Source organism: Schistocerca americana, chromosome X (assembly GCF_021461395.2).
Source record: "Schistocerca americana isolate TAMUIC-IGC-003095 chromosome X, iqSchAmer2.1, whole genome shotgun sequence".
In the NCBI taxonomy this organism is placed as follows: Eukaryota; Metazoa; Arthropoda; class Insecta; order Orthoptera; family Acrididae; genus Schistocerca; species Schistocerca americana.
Window position 1 is genome coordinate 745,176,410 of NC_060130.1, and position 19,296 is coordinate 745,195,705.

The 19,296-nt window shown below is 39.1% G+C and overlaps 1 protein-coding gene across 1 annotated transcript in view; it reads left to right on the forward strand.

The window, feature by feature from the left end:
• The window catches only part of LOC124556512 (phospholipase A-2-activating protein), a 145,151-nt gene extending 127,209 nt beyond the window's left edge, over nt 1-17,942 (forward strand). Inside the window, exons 11-13 of the mRNA XM_047130466.1 lie at nt 2,594-2,737; nt 13,450-13,727; nt 17,013-17,942. Of these exons, the coding sequence (XP_046986422.1) occupies nt 2,594-2,737; nt 13,450-13,727; nt 17,013-17,381 (791 nt within the window). The 3' untranslated portion in view covers nt 17,382-17,942. The remainder of the gene's footprint in view (nt 1-2,593; nt 2,738-13,449; nt 13,728-17,012) is intronic.
• Nucleotides 17,943-19,296: the final 1,354 nt, after the last annotated feature.

The window sequence follows — 19,296 nt, forward strand, 5'->3', positions numbered from 1 at the left end:
CGATGGAGGGTGCCATGAACTTGTAAGTCATTTTCAGCCAGATGTCCGAATACTTTTGATCGCATAGTGTATTCTTAATTGCTGGTGGTGAACTGACAAACTGGTAGCCACCAACAATGGAGGGTGAAGCTTTGACAATGCCAGTCGCTAGTGCTGATGGAATGTCAGAAAAAATGGTTTCACAAAAGTCAGCTGAAGATCCCAAGACAAAAGCCAATAGGCAATGGGTGTCCTGCATTGTTCAGTGTCTCCTCAAAACCAGTGGTGTATGGTCATTGTAAGATGTTGCTCCCTTTGTGTGTTGCATGGAATTGGTCCTGTATCTCATTGAATGGCAGGTTCCAGTAGTTGTCACTCTTCTGGAATTGAATTGAATTGAATTTTATTTGATCGTGTAAGATTACATTGTGTACAGTAAATGTACGTGTAATATAGGACATGTCAAAGTATTAACATTCAGTATCACTTATTTTTCTACACCTTTAGCTTACCTTTTTACATCACTGATAATGAATAACAATATACACAAATTTTATGGCATAAGTATTCTGCAACACTGTGAAACTCTTTTTCAATGAGATAGTCTTTAAGTTTCTTTGGAAAGTCATTGTAAAGTACACTATCTTGCAGGTTTTTGGGCAGACTTCTTAGTAGTCTGATATAAGAGTACTGGGGTCCTTTTTCTAGCATTGCCAGTCTGTGGGGTATGCTCCGTACTTCATTCTTCCTTCTTGTATTGTGGGTGTGTACACTAGCATTTGTAATCCAGTCCTCACTACCTTTTGTGATGTACATTATTGCTTTGTATATATATAACGATGAAAAAGTTAAGATACCTAAATTCTTGAAACAGTTTCTGCATGTTTCAGAGGTCTTTCTTCTTAAAATGGTCCTAATTGCTTTTTTTGTGATGTGAACACTCGTTTTGTCTCTTGTTTGTTTGAGTTTCCCCACACAGTCACTCCATACTGTAAGTATGGTTCGGAAAGTCCATAATACACTGTACGCAGAAGGTTCTTGTCTGAAAACTGTGATAGCTGCATCATTAAGAATATGACAGAGCTCAGTTTCTTACAGACATTATTAATAGTTTTTTCCATTTAAGTTCATTATCCACAAGAATACCTAAGAATCTAGCAGATTCTACTTCTTCCAGCCTTGTTCCATCAACCTCTAAATCCATGTCTACAGCCATTTCCTTGTTTTTAAACACTGCATACATACTCAAGCTGTTCCTTATTTTGGTCACTATTTAGTAGTGTCATGTCATCAGAATACAATATTTTCTTTTCTTCCTCCTCAACACCTATATAATTAACAAACACACTAAATAACAATGGCCCCATTACCAAACCCTGCGGCACTCCATATTTGATGGGTTTGGTGTCTGATTGGTATGAGTTTCCTAATGATACATACTGCTTACGGTTGCACAAGTATGATTTTATCCATTCACCAGGTTGCCCTCGAATGCCATAGTTGCTTAATTTTTGTATCAGCATTTCATGGTCAATGTTGTCAAATGCCTTTGAAAGATCCAGAAACATTCCAGAGACAACCTTTTTCTCATCCAAGGACTGTAAAATGTAGTCTGTTAGACTGGCAATTGCTGATTCTGTAGATTTACCCTTTCTGAAACCATGTTGTGAGGGTATGAGAATGTTATGTTTGTCCAAATAGTTAACTAATCTGGTATACATAAGCATTTCTAGGATTTTTGAGAAACCTGATATTAGTGAAACTGGTCTGTAGTTGTTGGGATCATCCTTATACCCTGTCTGTATAGTTTTCCGCAATTCATCTTCCGTGACTGCTCTTAAGAACATAGTACTGCATGATCTTTTTGGTACCTACTGCTTGAAACTGTCCTTGCAAATAACTATCACTGAAGCAAGACAGAACCTTCTCTCATCACTAAACACAACTTTATGACAGGAAGTCAGGCAAGCAGCACCTTTGCATGTTGCCTATCTTTCAGTAAACTTATTGATACTACCAAACCCGGTGTGTGCAAAATTGCCCTTAACTTGTGCTCTGGTCACCTTTCAATCAGCCATGTCTTCTTGTGTGATGATGTAGTCTAAGTGTGAATCTGTATGCATACTCTATGTGGAATCAGGACTACGTGGATGTGCATTTCCTTTGCACCATGTCCAGCATCGATACACAGCTAACTCTCACATTTTTGTAAAAGCAGTAGTCAGTCTCCTGCAGGCTCATAATATGTTGATGTGCAAAGTCAATTAAATGCAGGCATTGTATCATATCATTTTTGCAATGTTTACTAGCCCAGTGTGATGTCCAGAACAAGAGATTATCTTTTCACCTAATCAAATGTGGTTTTATAGGCTCAATGTTTTCGTGCTTGCTATATTGGTTTATACTTCAACTACCCTCTGTCAATGACCCATGAAAATTTTGTTTCTACATCAAGTTTTTAGAAGTGTTCAGTTTTCATTGTCTGTTTTTATCTTTTGTAATATCTCCATTAAAGAAATTGAAACATACTGCAAATAATTCATGATTGATGTGCATTTTGTTAAAATTATAAATATCATAATTTTCATGTAGTTATCTGCATGTTTCTTTCCAGATAAACTTTTCCTTAACAATAACCTGGCAGGAGAACATAAGCTGGATATTGAACATGTTGATCAAGTGACAATGCTACTTAATGAAAGGCTCCTCGATGAGACTCAGATGAATGCTTTGATTAAAATGATGCATTGGCCTGAAGGTATGTCTTAAATGCCTTTTGTCTCTTATACTAAGTAGTCTTTGCTTAGACGTAGTTGCTTATCTACCATGCGATATAATATATTTGTCATGGGAAAGCTTTACCCCCGCATCACAGCATAGAGAGAGTGAACTGTGGAATGAAAAACAATACTCAGCAGCAACGACCACCACCTGAATATGTCAAGCAGTTGCATAGATGAAATATTGTGCGATTTACACAATATGATATGCCAGCAAACCCAGGAAGTATATTTGCAATGCACAGAAAGTTTCAAAAATCACGAAAATGCAATGTTATACTGTACTATATATGCTACAGCAGTTAACTTTGAAGCATATAAGATGTAATACATTTTAATAAACGGAACAGTAACTCTACTAGAGCTCCAAATAAAATACTGTTCTGCACTACAGTATATGAAATAGACTAAAAAATACACAAATATTTACAGCACTCTGCAAGTTATTGTAGGTTCATTTTTTCACTGCTTTAAATAAGTCAGTTTTCCTTTCCCTTTTTTTTACGCGGTATTTCACACATTCTCTTCTGTGCAAATTGTTTTATATGCATCAGTTTCAACAACCCACTATGGTTTGGTTCACTTGGTCTCTTCGTTCACATTGACACTTTGTTATCCAATATATCTCGTATGTACTGGAAACATCATATATGATTCCTCATCTTCAACCACTTTATGTCCTCATTTTCTACGGCATCAGTAATGTGTTCTTCATTTATGGTGTCTGAAATCAGTTCCTTGTTGTTGATGCCTGCCCAGTGGTTCAGGTCTTTTAAGATCAACATTGCGTTGGCGAACACCACATGCAGACCTGATGTCACTAATGTTGAAACCTGTGTCACTTCCTTTTTCATCTGTTGTGTTTTCCAAAACTGATAATTTTATCCAGAAATTCCCAATTTTCCTCAGACTGCTTTGCTATGCCAGACTTACCGAATGCATAACAGTTGTCAGATTTCAAACTGGTTTACATTTTCCCATGTGAATTTACTGTTGGAATGAGCAGTTCACAACGGCAGTGAGTGTTAAGTCTTTCGCTGCTGTGGATGTGTATACATGTCCTGCTCTGCTGCTCTCAAGGTGCTGTGGGCATGTAACTTGGGGCACTTGGATTTTCCCACAGTGCTATTGACATCTGTATGCATCCAAGCCACCAATCTCTCAGTGCTGCAGATGAGGTACTTCCACATCTCGGTGAACAAGAGTTTCAAGTGTTTATCATATGATATATGTGCCCCTTTGTGTACTGTCATTTGGGTGGGGGGGGGGGGGGGGGAGGAATTCTTCTTTCAATATCTTGAACTGTTTATGAAATATGATGATTGTTGTGACCACGTAATTACTGATTCACGGGGACAGAAATGGGTGTGTTGCATGTGACCATCCATCGGATATAAAAATCAATAACTTGAGAATGAAATAAGGTATTGAACTGCTCTTTGTTGCAAGTAGTATTTGTTTATCTTATCTACATTTGATCTAGATCATTTATCAAATGAAGGTATCGGACTGTTAAGTTGTGCAAAACTCAAATGTTTTCAGTGAATAGTTCTCTTAAAATTGGTTGGTAAGTATTTCATAGAGGCCAGAAGACCCTTTCTCGGTACAGATACCAGCATTTGGCAAGCAACATAGCCACAACAAAGCTGCGCTCAGCATTGAATACCGAGAGCACTTCTGTAGCAGCAAAAGGGTTGAATGCTCGTAGGATGCTCTGATCCAGTGGCTGAATTAATGCTGTTGTGTTGTAGACAAAAATTTTCTTCTGATTGCAACACATCAGCAGGTTGATACACTGTACAGTGATCAAGGGTTAATAGAACTTCTTTTTTTTTTACTTAAGTGTTTGCAGGTGCTTTATCACTGATGGAACAAATTCTTCATGAAACTACTTAATGAAGATATCACATGTCATTGAAGCATTCTTTGAATGCATGGAGGGGAACTGTAATAATGACATGTTGACACGTGTGAAACATCTAGGGCTATCACTTTTCTGTGTAAAGTGAGGTTTCAGCCTGTGGTTACCAAATTTATTTGTGGCTAGCAGATAGCACATCTGAACTGCAAAGTACAGGATCCCATGAATCTGAGAAAAAAAGTGTCTATTAATGAGGGAAGATATACCCTATACACACTACAGTCAAATAGCACACTGAAGATCACCCAACCACTCAAGGGTTTCTCTGGAGACGTGGATTTCTTTAATCCCCCCTTCTTTGAAAACATAAATTACACAATTTAAAATATGACCTACAGTTTGAAGTTCACTGCACTCACAAAAAGGATCATCTGCAATATCCTGCTTTGTCATTAAGCTTTTACAGTGACCTGTTCCAGTTCTTATTCTGTTCATTCTTGTCCAGAGTATTGTTTGATCACGTCAGCAGTAAGGAATCCATTTTGCAGGGTATTTGTCCACCAGTGTTCCTGCCAATCCCTTTCTACCTCAAAAACTTCTAATCTTTGGAAGATTTTCTGGTGAGGTTTCCTCGACTTCAGTTGATCCTTTGTGTGTAAATAATGAAGAATTTGCAGACTGCATTGGTTTGATATCTTTTTTGTCTTCTTTTTTATTGCAGCATTGTGTGTGATGTTGGTGACTGGACACTGGCTAGCAGTTTCAGTGAGCCACTTACGATCATCATCGATTCACTGAGCTCCACATCAACTTTTTTTGTGTGGGCACTCATTGCTCACACTGGGGCACAGTATTCTGCAGTACTACGTGCCAGTGCTGATGGGCACAGTGTGTTTGCATCATTTCTCCATGGGCTGCCTGTTAGTTTGGCTAGTATATTGTTTCTGGATTTCAGTTTTTGCTTCACTACTTGTAGGTCGTGCTTGTATGGAAATGTATGGTCAAGTTTAACTACTAACTATTTATAGGTGTTTCCATGTTTAATTGACTCTAGATTGAGTGTCAGGCTCAACTTCCTGTTGGCTTCTTTATTGTTGAGGTGTGTAGTGATACAGATTTAGAATTTGCTTTCAAGTGCCGTTTGGTATAATACTCGTGATTTTGATGGTGTGGTAATTGCTAAATGATTGCTATGGGAAAATTTATGTGATGTTGTGTTGTGTAAATCTGATAATATAATACAAAGTTGAAAAGTGAGGAGGCGAGCACTGAACCATGAGGTAGGCCATTGTGAAGTGTTCTGACACTGCATATCTTATCTCTCAGTATAGCATAGATTTCATGATCTCTGGCATTTGCTTGAATTTGGTGACTTCTGTGAGTTCACCTAAAAGCCCTTGGGTCCCGACTGTGTTGTACTCTTCCCTGTCAAAGAAATGGTAATAGCATGCAGATTATAGCCTGTACAATGTAGCAGGCACAGGTTAAGTTTACCTGGAGAAACACCAGATGTGACCATGAATTGTAACTGATGACCCCCACAAAATGCAGCATTGGATGGGTCCCATTGTCATGGGCGAATGCAGTTTGGAATAGACAGCTGAGCACGTCTTACACTTAACTTATGTACAGCCATCACTTGTGTACATACAGAACCTACTCTCATTACCGAAGACAACAGAGTACCATTTCACCCTCCATGTAACTCTTTCTTGACATCAGAGTAGCAATGCTTGGTGCTGTTGTGGTGTCAGTGGTAGCCTGGCCAGAGATGTGTGTGATCTTAATCCAGCTTGAAGCAGACTGTTTCCAGTAGTCCCTGAAGAAACAGCAGGTGTAAAGTGTGGCTAGATTTTGTCCCTGGATGAAGTTCATTCTGCCACTGCTGCTCACACAATGCATCAATCTTGGTGTGTGTGTGTGTGTGTGTGTGTGTGTGTGTGTGTACTATGTGAATGTTCAATACATAGTTGTCGATGGAGCGTGGTTGTACTCTAGAATGAATGTTGTAAACGCTGTTCACCTCTAAATTCAGCAAAGTTAGTGCCTGGAGCATCAAAGCAGAAGGTGCACAGACAGACCCCCTGAGCAGCGTCTGATGGCTGATGTCCATGACAAATGATTGCTAACACTGCAGCCCCTCTGTATTATGCACATATTATACCTTGGTGCTGCTGAACAGAGTCCTTGAAGGTAATGCATTTGTTTTTTTCCATCAGTGTAGTAGTGCAGGCCATGCGGGCAAGATCGCTCAAGGTTGTATACATTCCACCTGCTACACAATCATAGCTTAAGCACCTCTTGTGTAAGTGGATCAAATTATGTTCCTAAAACCTGTCTTGATAATCTGTTGTAGAGAGAGCATTAGGTACCTGCCCAGTCATTGCCCCCTGACAGTGCAGGGAACACACTTGATACCTGAAATGAAAACTTTCTATACATTGCCGAGTGGTACTGCATGTCAGATCTTTGACATGGGGCTTCTAGTCAATGGTTAACATGTGAGATAGATGGTTTACTGTGGGAGGGTGATGCTTATGGGAAGAATCGCAATCAGCGTTGGATGATCCACAATGAAAATGATAAAACTTTCTCACACTGTTGGTTGCAAGATCCCTGTGATCTTGGCAGAGAGAGTAGATTGATTGTGTTGTGCTAGTCAGAAATACAGAAACATAAAATATTAGTACACTTTATGACAGTGTGGATAAGATGATTTACTTAGCTTTACACACTCCATTTCTCCAAATATTAAAGCATCCCTTGATGCAGACAAATCTACAAGAGTCTTCACCTGAAGTATAACTGACATAATGTTCACATTAGGTTCCGCCTAAGACATGTAATACTCTGGTGGCCTATCTAAGACAATGCTGTTGTCTTGATCGGTGTCTGTGTACTGAGGCAAGCGTTCCTATGCTCATCCTTAAGTAGACCATCGATTACAGAGTGGTGTAGCAAAAGCTCTAAGTGACGTGGCTATGCCAGCAGTGCCCATTGCTTGGTGCACGATGCAGTGACCATACTTTCTTATGGTTTCATTGCGAGGTGCAAACCTTGCTTTGGCACCCTGTTGTTTGGCTGACAATGCAGAATGTTATGAGACAAAGACTTCCTGCTTCCGGACCACATTGGGGTGGAAAGTAGATTAAAATGAAATGGTGAGAAGTAATCCCCTCAGTACTTAGTTTGAACCTGAATGGATGATGTGTCCTATTTTCCCACAAAAACTTAATTTTTTGTTGAAAATATTGAAGGAAATCTCCACTCAGTCACAGGAATTCTTTCCCATGAGAAGCTTGCTGACATTACTGTCGTAATCACTTCTCACTACCATCTCTCCTTGGTATAACATGCAGCAATTCTGCATGCCATGGCTTCATTAAGTTCTTGAAATTTCCAGAGGTAGGTGCCAGCAGATAACTACACATAAGTCTCTGTCCCTATAAGTTACAGGCTGTTGATTTTTAGGCATGGCACTGGCAGTCGATAGCATCCTGACGTGTTCCATCGGGTTCAGAAAAACTGAGTTTGGTGGACACAGCATGAATGTCTATTCACTATCATGTTCCTTAAACCACAATAGCATGAGTCTGATTAAGTGACAGCCGTAAGTAGACTGTTGATTACAGTGGTGTAGCAAAGCTCTAAGAGGTGTGGCTATGCCAGTATTGCTCATTCATTGGGGCAGCATGCAGCGACTATGCTCTTCTGTGGTTTTGTTGCAAGGTGCCAATCTTGATTTGGCACGCTGTTCTTCAGAAAACACAGTATCCACCTTGAAAGTGACTGGAAACACTGACCAAAAAAATAATCAGAGTGCACTCCCATATCCAGAGATGCAGATGCAGTGGTGAGTTGAACTGCGAAGTGATGTTCTGGGGTAGCATGACAATGATGGGGGGGCTGGAGCGTTCATGGACATTGGGTCAGGCAGCTGGAAAGGCACCAGCGGGGTGACGGCCTCTATGGGCACCACCATGGATAAAGCCAACCTTGTTGGAAGTGACTGCTGGTGTGGGCCCCAGCGACATGCTGGGTCTGTGGACAGACATTCTGTGGCAGAATCACTGACATACTCGGAAGTGCGCCACAGCTGGTTTTGGTGGTGCCACTGCAGCCATGCAGAATATCTGATGTTGCAATAAGAATGGGGTTATTTTAATGACTGTGCTCCCAGGGCTGTTTATTTCCAAAACAAATTGTAGATGACTTCATATTGCAGCTGAAACTTAATCTAACTTGGCGAAATGTATTATGTCTGTGGCGGTCGCAGGTGATGCAACAGGTTACTACACTGTCTATGAGTGCATAACAGATCTGCTGTTGACATCCCGTCATATGTGGCAAGGAGCAGTAGGACAGGAAAATCATCAAAGCTTGCTGGTCTGGAGTTTCTCCTTTTGACTTTTGAACATTGAACTGAACTGTTCAGTGGCGCCATTAGACTGAGGGTGAAAAGATGCGGTGAGCACATGGTGTATGCCATAGGTGCCACAAAACTTTCGGAAATCGACTGACTTGAATTGTGGTCCATTGTCTGAGACAGTGACCTCTGGGTGACATTCAAGACAAAAAATAGAAGACAAAGCCAATATCATACTTGCAGTAGTGATGAATTGTAAGTGTCTAAGACTAACAACCACATCTTGATCCAGAACAGACTTGTGGAAATCAATATGAATGCATTACTGTGGTTAGACAGATCTGACCAATGTCTTTCTCTAACTTTGGAAAGAGATGTCATTTGCTTAGTCTGAACATCTATCCCCTGCTGAGTACAATGATGTCTAGTGAGTTGCTTCGCGTGAACTATGCGCCAGTGATCTTGGTGCAATAAAGACAAAACTTCCCATTGTAGGGAGTGAGGAATCACAACAGGCACATCTGCATGCAACAGCATAACGCCTGATCATGTGGGTAGTGCGTGATGATGCGAAAAAGTCACGTGTCACTGAGTAAGGAGCTTCTTTCAAACTGCATGGCCACCCATGTCACACTTATTGGAAAACAACCTGCAGAGCAGCAACACACTGAAAATCAAAAGGAAAATTTTGACGACATTCAAAATTGTGAGAATCAGTGTGAAACCATAATTCCTCAGATGACTCAAATGCGGTGGCAGTACCAACTGATGACAAAGAGGACAAGTCAGTGTTCGAATGTTGGGCAGTGGGCCTGTACAACAGCTCAGATTGATAATTATACAATATCAGAGCCAGATGTTTCAAATTTTGAGCTGTCTGAGGTGTGACAGGCTTGGCAGCATTGAATGAGGCCATCGGAGGCCCATGATCTGTCAGCAAATAGAACTTCCAACTGTACAGATATTGGTGGATTCTTTAATACCATAGATAATGGCGAGTGCCTCTTTTTCAAGCTGACCGTAGTTACACTGTGCTTTGTTAAGAGTTTTTGAGTCAATAGCAATAGTTCTATCAGAAGAACCACTTTTGTGGGAGAGCACAGCTCCGATTGTGTAAGAAGAGGAATCTACAGCCAATATGACAATACGACTGAGTCAAAATGAATGGAACATCTTCCACTTAACAATGCATCTCTTAATTGCTGAAATGCATTCTGGCATTATTTGGACCACACAAAAGGAACAGCCAATTGAACAATGCAGAAATTTGCTCAGGATTAGCAATAAATCTGATGTAATAGGTGATTATTTATTACAAAGTATTGCTTGGACTGTTCATCCAATGGCAACTGTAAATATGCCTCACACAACTCAGTCTTTGAAAAGTATCTGCCCTGTCTCAGTCTGTCTATCAATTCCTCCAGACATAGAAGAGGAAAAGAATCCATGACAGTTTGCGGGTTTACTGTTGCTTTAAAGTCAACACATGGATGTAAACTACCAGATTGCTTCTTTAGAATGACCAAGGATGATGCCCAGTGACTTGTAGAAACGGGTTGTCTTTCCATCTTGTGTTTGTGCAGGCTGCTTCTAGAGACGAAAAAATTTAAACCTTGCTGCTGCAACATGGACTTGACTATCATGATGTTCATGTAGTAGCTTAACAATGTTGTCGCAGTTGATGGATTTGGGACTAATGTCTGTACGCAGTTTAACACACAAATGGTAGATGTTGGCTCCGACTGTCGACAAGAAGAAAGCATTGAGCTCCATACCTTTTCTTTTGTATGCAGTGAAATGGGCCTCCAGTTTTGCGTAATATTCTGACCATTCTGTTTCCTGACTATGGTATGGGCGAAATTTAGGTGGAGCAACCAGTGGCGGTGCTACTTGGCACGAGAGTAGTGACATCAGTTGTTGAATGCCAAGCAGCCGGCATTCAATATCCTGCGCTTGAAATGGAGTGATTTTGGTTAGACATATTTCCTGTGGTGGTTCAGACATGGTGAAACACTTGATATGATACACAGATTTCAAGAACAGGAAGTTGGCAAGACCAGGCAGTGAAAGCACATCCTTACTTGCACACAGTAACCGTGCAGCTGGCAAAGCAAGTCTATTTTGCAAACAATTTCATCACCATTTGTTGTGTCGAATGAAAATACACATGGAAGTACAAGGGTGGGTTCATTGGCTAGCTTTGGGGGGGGGGGGGATTGAGTGGAACTATGACACACAAAATATTAGTTTACTTAATTACAGTATGGGTAAGAAGATTACTGAACTTAATACACTCCATTTCCTCAGAAATGTTCTGAGTATTTGCAACTGTTTTGGGATATTAAAGTATCACTTGATAACCCACAAATTTACAAGTCTTTGCCTGAGGTTTATTTGACATAATGTTTATATCATTTTCTGCCTAAGACATTTAATATTCAGGTGGCTGATCTAAAACAATGCTGTTGTCTTGATCAGTGACTGCGAAATGGAGTGAGCATTCCTCTGCTCAGCCGTAAGTAAAATATTGATTGCGGAGGTGTAGCAAAGCACTAGGAGGCATGGCAATGCCAGTGTTGCACATTCATTGGTCAGGCATGCATGGTTTCATTGTGAGATGCCAACCTTGCTTTGGCAACCTATTCTTCGGATGACACCACAGTTGTTTCAATGCAGAATGTTGTGACACAAAGGCTTCCTGCTTCTGGACCACATCAGGGTGGAAAGTAGATTCAAATGAAATGGTGGGGAGTAATCCCCTCAGTACTTAGTTTGTACCTGAATGGATGGTGTGACCTTTTTATCCACAAAACCTTAGTTTTTTGTTGAAAATATTGAGGGAAAATTCGGGAACTAGTATATATTAGGAAAATGCAGAGAGATTTGATGATTTAAAAAACTGATCTCCACTCAATCGCAGGCCTTTTCCCCCATGAGAAGCTTGATGATGTTTTGCTCCACACGTTCACCTTAGTCTGGTACAGCCTGTAATTTTCCATTGCTCTGTGTGTGTGTGTGTGTGTGTGTGTGTGTGTGTGTGTGTGTCTCCATCTTTGAATGCAATGCAGCAGCAATTCTGCATGGCATGGCTTCATCAAGTTCTTAAAGATTCGATAGGTTTGTGGTAGCAGATGATTACTCATAGGTCATACAGCTCCTATAAATTACGGGCCATTGGTTTGTGGGTATGGCACTGTCACTCGATAGCATCCTGACATTTTCCACTGGGTTCAGAAAAGCTGAATTTGGTGGCCACAACAGAAATGTCTGTTCACTATCATGTTTCTTAAACCACAGTACCATCATTCTGGATAAGTGAAACATACAGTTATCAAGCTGGGACATGCCATTGCCATTGGGGAAGACATCATGTATGAACGGATACAGGTGATCTGCAATAATGTTCACGTAACCAACAGCTGTCATGATGCCATCGATTACTGTGCTACTGTGGGAGGCCTAATTGACTCCCACACATAGCATAATACTGCCCCCCCCCCCCCCCTCCTCCCACCAGCTGGCCCGCATCCATGGCATGGTGCAAGTTTTGAGCAGCTATTTTGGTCAAGACCATGAACCTGGTGTAACAAGAAACATGATTATTCCAACCACGCAACACATTTCCATTGATACACAGTCCAGTGCCAATGAGAGATTAGAGCCCACACAGAAGCATACCGACAATCCTCCTTTCCACGAACAATACGAGACTGGAATAGAGGGGAGAACCGATAGAGGTACTCAAGGTACCCTCTGCCACACACCGGCAGGTGGCTTGCGGAGTATGGATGTAGATCCCCTGCCCACTGCAATTGTAGCTGATGATGTTGTCATGTCAGCATAGGAACATGTGGGGGTTGTCTGCTGTGGAACCCCATGTTCAATAATGTTTCATGGTGAAATTTGTATCATTTGTGTTTCGAATATTCATTGCAATGTGGAAGATTAGCATTATATTTGATGTCTTGTATAGTATGTGATGGAAGAATGTTTTCATTGTCATTTTGCCCCTTTCTGTTTTGCCCCCTTTGTGTATGGTACCAAGCAATATTGATGAGTTACACACGTGAGCTTGAAGGGTTGTTAACATGGGCGAGAGACATTAACTAATATTTGTCCTCTGTTCTCTGCAAGGAACCAATTTATTTTCATTTATTTCCTGTTAAGTGTGGTGTTTTATCCTTCTTACATCTTACCATAAATGCTTCTAGTGTGTCTTAACAGAATAAGTGGTGTGTAATCTAATGTTCAATGTATCTCTGTCTCCAGCAGTGCTGTATCCCTCTAGAGAGTGATCATGATTTTGTTTTGAGACCTAGAAAATAGTCAAAATGTGTATTGTGTGACACTTATGTATTAGTATTGGTGTTTCTTTTGTTAGTGGCAAAACACATTATATCCATGTTTAACCATACTTTAGTTTCTTTTGTTAACTGCTGTAACACAGTGTTATATGTTTACAGACTGTCTTGTTCCTGCATTGGACCTGTTGAGGGTGGCGGTACGCTCAAAACCTGTTTTCCAAAGGCTATTCAGTGTCCGTAATGGTTACGACGTCCTGACTGTGATTGACAGATACATGCAACCAATCTATGGTTCCGATGTGTTGCGTGTGCTTTCTTTACGTACAATATGTAATATAATGGTTCATGAAGAAGGGAGAAAATTGTTCCTGGCTCAGAGAGATAGTATCCTTGATGTAATCAAAAGATATAGGAAACCCTATTCTAAGCATATGCAGGTACAGTATATTCAAACAGTATCTTCAATGTCGATATTCTGGTCTTTTTTAGATTAATATCCTGAGCCACTTGGTAAGTAGAGCACTAAGTTTGTTGGAACCAGGAATTGAACAATAGAACTTGCGGAAATGTAAAAACATAAAATTTGGAAACAAAGGAGTCTGATTTGTAAAATCCAGAAGAGTAGGAGACACAGAAGTTAAGTAATCTGACTCTGGTAAATGTAAGGCATATAGAATTACTGTAAATAGGGTAACAGATTGAGGGATTATAACTGAATCAGGTGGTCAGGTCAGACCAGAAAACTCATAATACTTTGTGAGAAGGCTCTTTATTGGTGAGGGAATTTCAGTAACAGTGACTCATTCTTGGACACAGTGATTGTTATTTACAGCTCTGGCATAGTGTGAGGTTTACTTTCTCCAGTACTGTGTGGTATAAAGTGGTAGGTGTGTGTGTGTGTGTGTGTGTGTGAGTGAGTGTGAGAGAGAGAGAGAGAGAGAGAGAGAGAGAGAGAGAGAGAGAGAATGATTTTATTATTGAAATGGTGTGGAATGAATCAGTTTGTGGGAAACGAAATCAATGAAGCTATTGTGTTTTAGTCCTACTTGTGCAGTTACACTGAAAAGTTAGAATTTTAAATTATTTTTTTTTATATATATACTGGCTGCCAGTCTTCAAATAGAAATTCGTCCATGAAATAGGAGTGGTCCAGGAGAAATTGATTTTGAAATTGACTTAAAACTTGCTTTGCTACCTGTCAGACTTTTTAAGTTATTGGGAATATGATTAACAATTTTGTTACTTCATATTGAACTCCTTTCTGAGCCAGTGGCATTTTAATAATGGGTAATAAAGGTCACTTTTTTCTCTAGTGTTCTAGGGGTGGACATAGTTGTTTTCACAAATTTTGGTGGGCTGTTTATGATGAAATTCATTAGCAAATATATGTATTGTGATGCTGCAGTTAAAGTGCCTAACTCCTTGAAGAGATACCTACATGATGACTGCGTGTGAACACCACATATTATTCTTGCTGCTTGCTTTTGTACAATCAGTACTTTCTAAGTCTTGAGTTAACCCCCAGAAAATTATTCCATGAGACATTGTTGACAGGAAATGTGCAAAATGTCAGGATGGTCACATGTTTGTTTCCAAGACTAGCAATTTTACGAAGAGCGAAAATAGCTGACATAATTGTTTGATAAGCTCAACAATGTGCTTCTTCCGATTCAAGTTTTCATCAGTACATACAGCCAGATATTTGGGGCATTCTACACTGCTTACTGACTCCTGTTCATGTGCTAAATCAATTGTTGCTATGACTGTTAGTTGTGCAGAACTGAATTAGTGTGTTTTTCAAAATGTAGGGAGAGTCAATTTTCAGAGAACCACTTAATAAGCCACACGTCTTTCTCTCTAATGGGATTTATTATAACAGTAGTATCATATGCAAAGAGTCTTAGCTAACTGAAGAAGACAAGGTGGAACAAAGGGAAGTAAGAGGATAAGGCTTCATTGCCTGTACTAAGACCATGATATTATCAATGAAACTAAACCAAATGAAAGATTTAGAATACTGATGGATATGTAGGATTCTTACAGATGGCCTTGAACATGGTAGCATTAGACAATGCCATAAAAAAGTCCATGATAGTTTTGTGGATTTGTTTGTAAATTTTAATATCAATTTTGAAGCAGAGGAAGGTGATATTGATTGTGAGAGGTAAAATACTAGGTGATATGAGAGGTAAAATACTAGGTGATAAGGGGAGAGGAACTGTGGACAATGTAGGAAGTGGTTTGTGTTTCAGATATAGGATAACATATTGTGACAAATGAGTTGGATGTGTTCAGCCACCAGTGCATAGATCCTTCCAGTGAGGGCACCAAAAACAGGTACATTTTGTGTGTACAGGCTTATAGACCTCAGGAAACACATACAAATTGGGGGAAATCAGGAAGGAAATGGCCCCATAAGGCATATGTTGGGATGTGTCAGGGAAATTTAGAGAGTACTTCATTCCATTTTAATGGTCTTACAATGGACAAGGCAAGGGGAGGTGTCAACCATGACATATTAATGAATAATCCCAGAACAGTCCATAGAAAATTTGGATTGATGGACTAGTATTCTCTTAACACTTAGTTCTTCAGTCTATTGAATTCATTTTACTGATATACAGTTATGGTAACAGAATACTTACATATTCTATTTTAATATAACCCAATTCAAAGTTTGTGTGGTGTCAAATGGAGGAAGTAGGATGCTCTTTTTTGAAGGCATTTTGAAATATAGAATTTTATTTTTTGCATTCCTCTACCTGTGAGAGACAGCATGGAAGATTTCAATGTATTTATCAACTTTAAAATAGGATCAAAATGTAACTGGATTATCTAAAAAAAAATTATTTAGACCTGAAAAGTGTTGTAAGTTTCTTACAATATGCAAGTTACTATGAATTTCTATGTTATCAGTTTCCCTGAATTTTATTCTGAAGTGACGGAGAGTAATACTCTTTATGACCCAAGCATTTTCCAATTTGTACCATTACACCCAAGATGATCTTCAGTCTTTTATCATTTTACTTTATGTGCATATTCCCAGAGTGGTATTTATAATGACATTTGAGTGTCTTTGACTGTCGCGTATCAGTTCTTCTGTTTAGTTAATAACATTTCATGTAATCACATTTTTCAAAGGGAGTACACGTCACATTATTGGTGTAATGCGTTTGCTGTTGTCAGCAAAAGGCAAGGTGCTTGGATGGACATGTAAAGCTGCTTTTCTCGTCCTTGCCAAATTTGAAATATATGAAAAGTTCCAGTTGTGAATAATGAATTATTTAGGAATAAAGATGACAACTCACTAAAGGCAAAAGCACTGTGTACTCGACAGAGACACACACATAAAGTGCAGAGCTTTACTTTTCTAACTTTTGGAATGCAATTCCTTTCTCAAGCTGTAGGTGGAAGCAATTCTATTCTGAAAGTTAGCAAAGTAAAGCTCTGTACCTTTTGTGTGTGTATCAGTCAACAACGCAGTGCTTCTGCCGTTAGGTGAGTTGTCTCCTTTATTCCTAAATAATTTGTTAAATAGGTATTACCTACAAGACACTATATGGTTCTATAAAATCATTGTTCCAGCACATCTAATCTGTCTTCATGTGTATTGTGTATTCAAACTGGGAATCTATTTTAATGTTCCATTTGTGGTGTTTATAGTTGTTTTCATGGATTTATAGACCAATTGTTTTTACATGAATTGTATCTTTCATTATTAGATGGCCGTGGCCACCGTTTTGCTAAATCTGAGTGTGGCGGCGAATCATGACAGAGATGTTGCTACACTGACGGGTGTAGCACTGACCCTTGGGGCCATTTTTCCGCACATCAGAGAGAGTGAAGCTAGCTTCCGGGCTCTTGTTGCCCTGGGAACTTGCATGTGGGATTTTGATGGTAAAGATTGGGATGAACCATTGCTACTTGTAACAACAAATGCTCAAATTATGGAACACATAAAGCACGTAGCTGCATCTAGTTTTGGTGCACCGTCATCAGCAAGTGATGAAAGACACAAGCTTCTGGAAAAATTGAATGCTTGTGCTGAAGAATTGTTAAGAAAATTACAGGGAACTACTAAGGACAATTAGAAACCTAACTTGTCAAAATTTGTTGTTTAATTACTTTCAATTTTAGACTGATTAATTTAATGTGAATTCTATATTTTCATATTTGATGCAAAGGAGTCAAAGCATAACTTATATGAATGTGATATTAATAATAAGTTACAAAGAAATGTTTTTTGTCTGTGCCAAACAGCCATTATCCAAACTGCACTTAATCCAAAGACGAAGTCAAATGAAATTTGAAATTTGTATTACCTGTTTTGATGCTTGAGACCCTTCATGCAAACTGAAATTAATTATAAATGTAAAATGAGATGAAATCCAGTGTTTGAATTTTACATTGAATTCCAGTTTCAATTCAGTTATGTGTTCTTGTTCAATGTAACTGTTCAATGTAACTGTTCAATGTAGTTGTTCAATGTAACTATTCAGTGTAACTGTTCAATGTAGTTGTTCAATGTAGTAGTTCAGTGTTCTTGTTCGGTGTTTTCAAAAAACTTTGTGTGTTAATTCTTAGTTGTAAACATGAGCCGACTTTGATTTTTTGTTTGGAACACAAGAATTAAAAAACAAAAAAAAAAAAAACTTGCAACTTCAAGGGCCTAAATTGAAGATTGTAGAAGGAAACCAAACTTGTGTCTCGATACCTGTTTGTCATTATGAAAAACCATTACACAGACTGCAGTTACTTACCTGGAGCATAACAAAACAAATTTTTAAATGGTTTTGTGAACACACACAAATTTTAAGATATTTATTTACTGTGAGACATTTTGTTCTTAAAGCAAAAAAAAAGATGAAAAGGAAAAAGTTCCAAGCAAATTATTTGTGATGTCCCCACAAAACTGTTAATTTGAAAATAAAGATTATTGTTTGTGGATGTAAAATTTTTCTCTTTAGCACCTATAAAATTTCAATGCTCTGTATAGTCCATACAAAAACTTGAATTGAATGATAAAGATGCAGCAACACAACAATATTTGTATGTATGTTGATGCTTTCTTTTACTGGTGTCCGTTGTTGTCTAGACTGTTAATACCATTTATTGTGAAAAGGATAGATTGCTACTCACCATATAGAGTAGTGCTGAGTTGCAGACATGCACAACAAAAATAGTGCTGTATGGTTAAGCTTCTGGCCAAAAGGCCTTCTTCTAAAGTAGAAAACACACACACACACACACACACACACACACACACACACACACACACACACACGTGACCACTGTTCGGCCGTTGAGGCTGGACTGCATATAGCAACTGCCAGTTGGCAGTTGCTGTTGTTTGTAGTTCAGCTTCGGTGGTTTTTGTGTGTGTGTGTGTGTGTGTGTGTGTGTGTGTGTGTGTGTGTGTTTTCTGCTTTAGGAGGAGGTCTTTTGACTGGAAGCTTTTTGTGATATTGGTGAATGAAATGTGATGTCTTTGTGGATGTGGATTCAAATTTGGAGCATGAAAAGTGTTTTTGATACAGCATTTGAAACTTTTGATATTTAAGATGGTAATGCATACTGTCTGTGTACTAAGTGAGCCATGTGTTAGGAAAATTGAGTGTATACCATGTTCTGCCTTTTATATTTTTGGGTTCTCATGTGTACATACAATAATTTCTAATTAGATGGGGCCTCCATAACAATCTTCTGATGTGTGGTGGTTTTGGTTTTTTGTGCTGCTGTGTTTGTAGATTGCTGCAAATTAGTATTAGTGTACAGATGTGTTGTGGAACTGACCTACTCTGTCCATTTGCCTTCATGTGGTCAGTTCCTGTTTTCAGGGCCAATTTGGTGTCAAATCCAGTTTTATTTTGTTCTCCTTCTGTTGTACTGAGACATCTTGAAAATTTTACTTTGGTCATTCCTCCACTGACAATCTTTTGTTTGCGCGCGCTGTAGTAATGTCCTCATGATCTTTTCATTGTCTTCTCAAGCTTCATTCCGTAACTG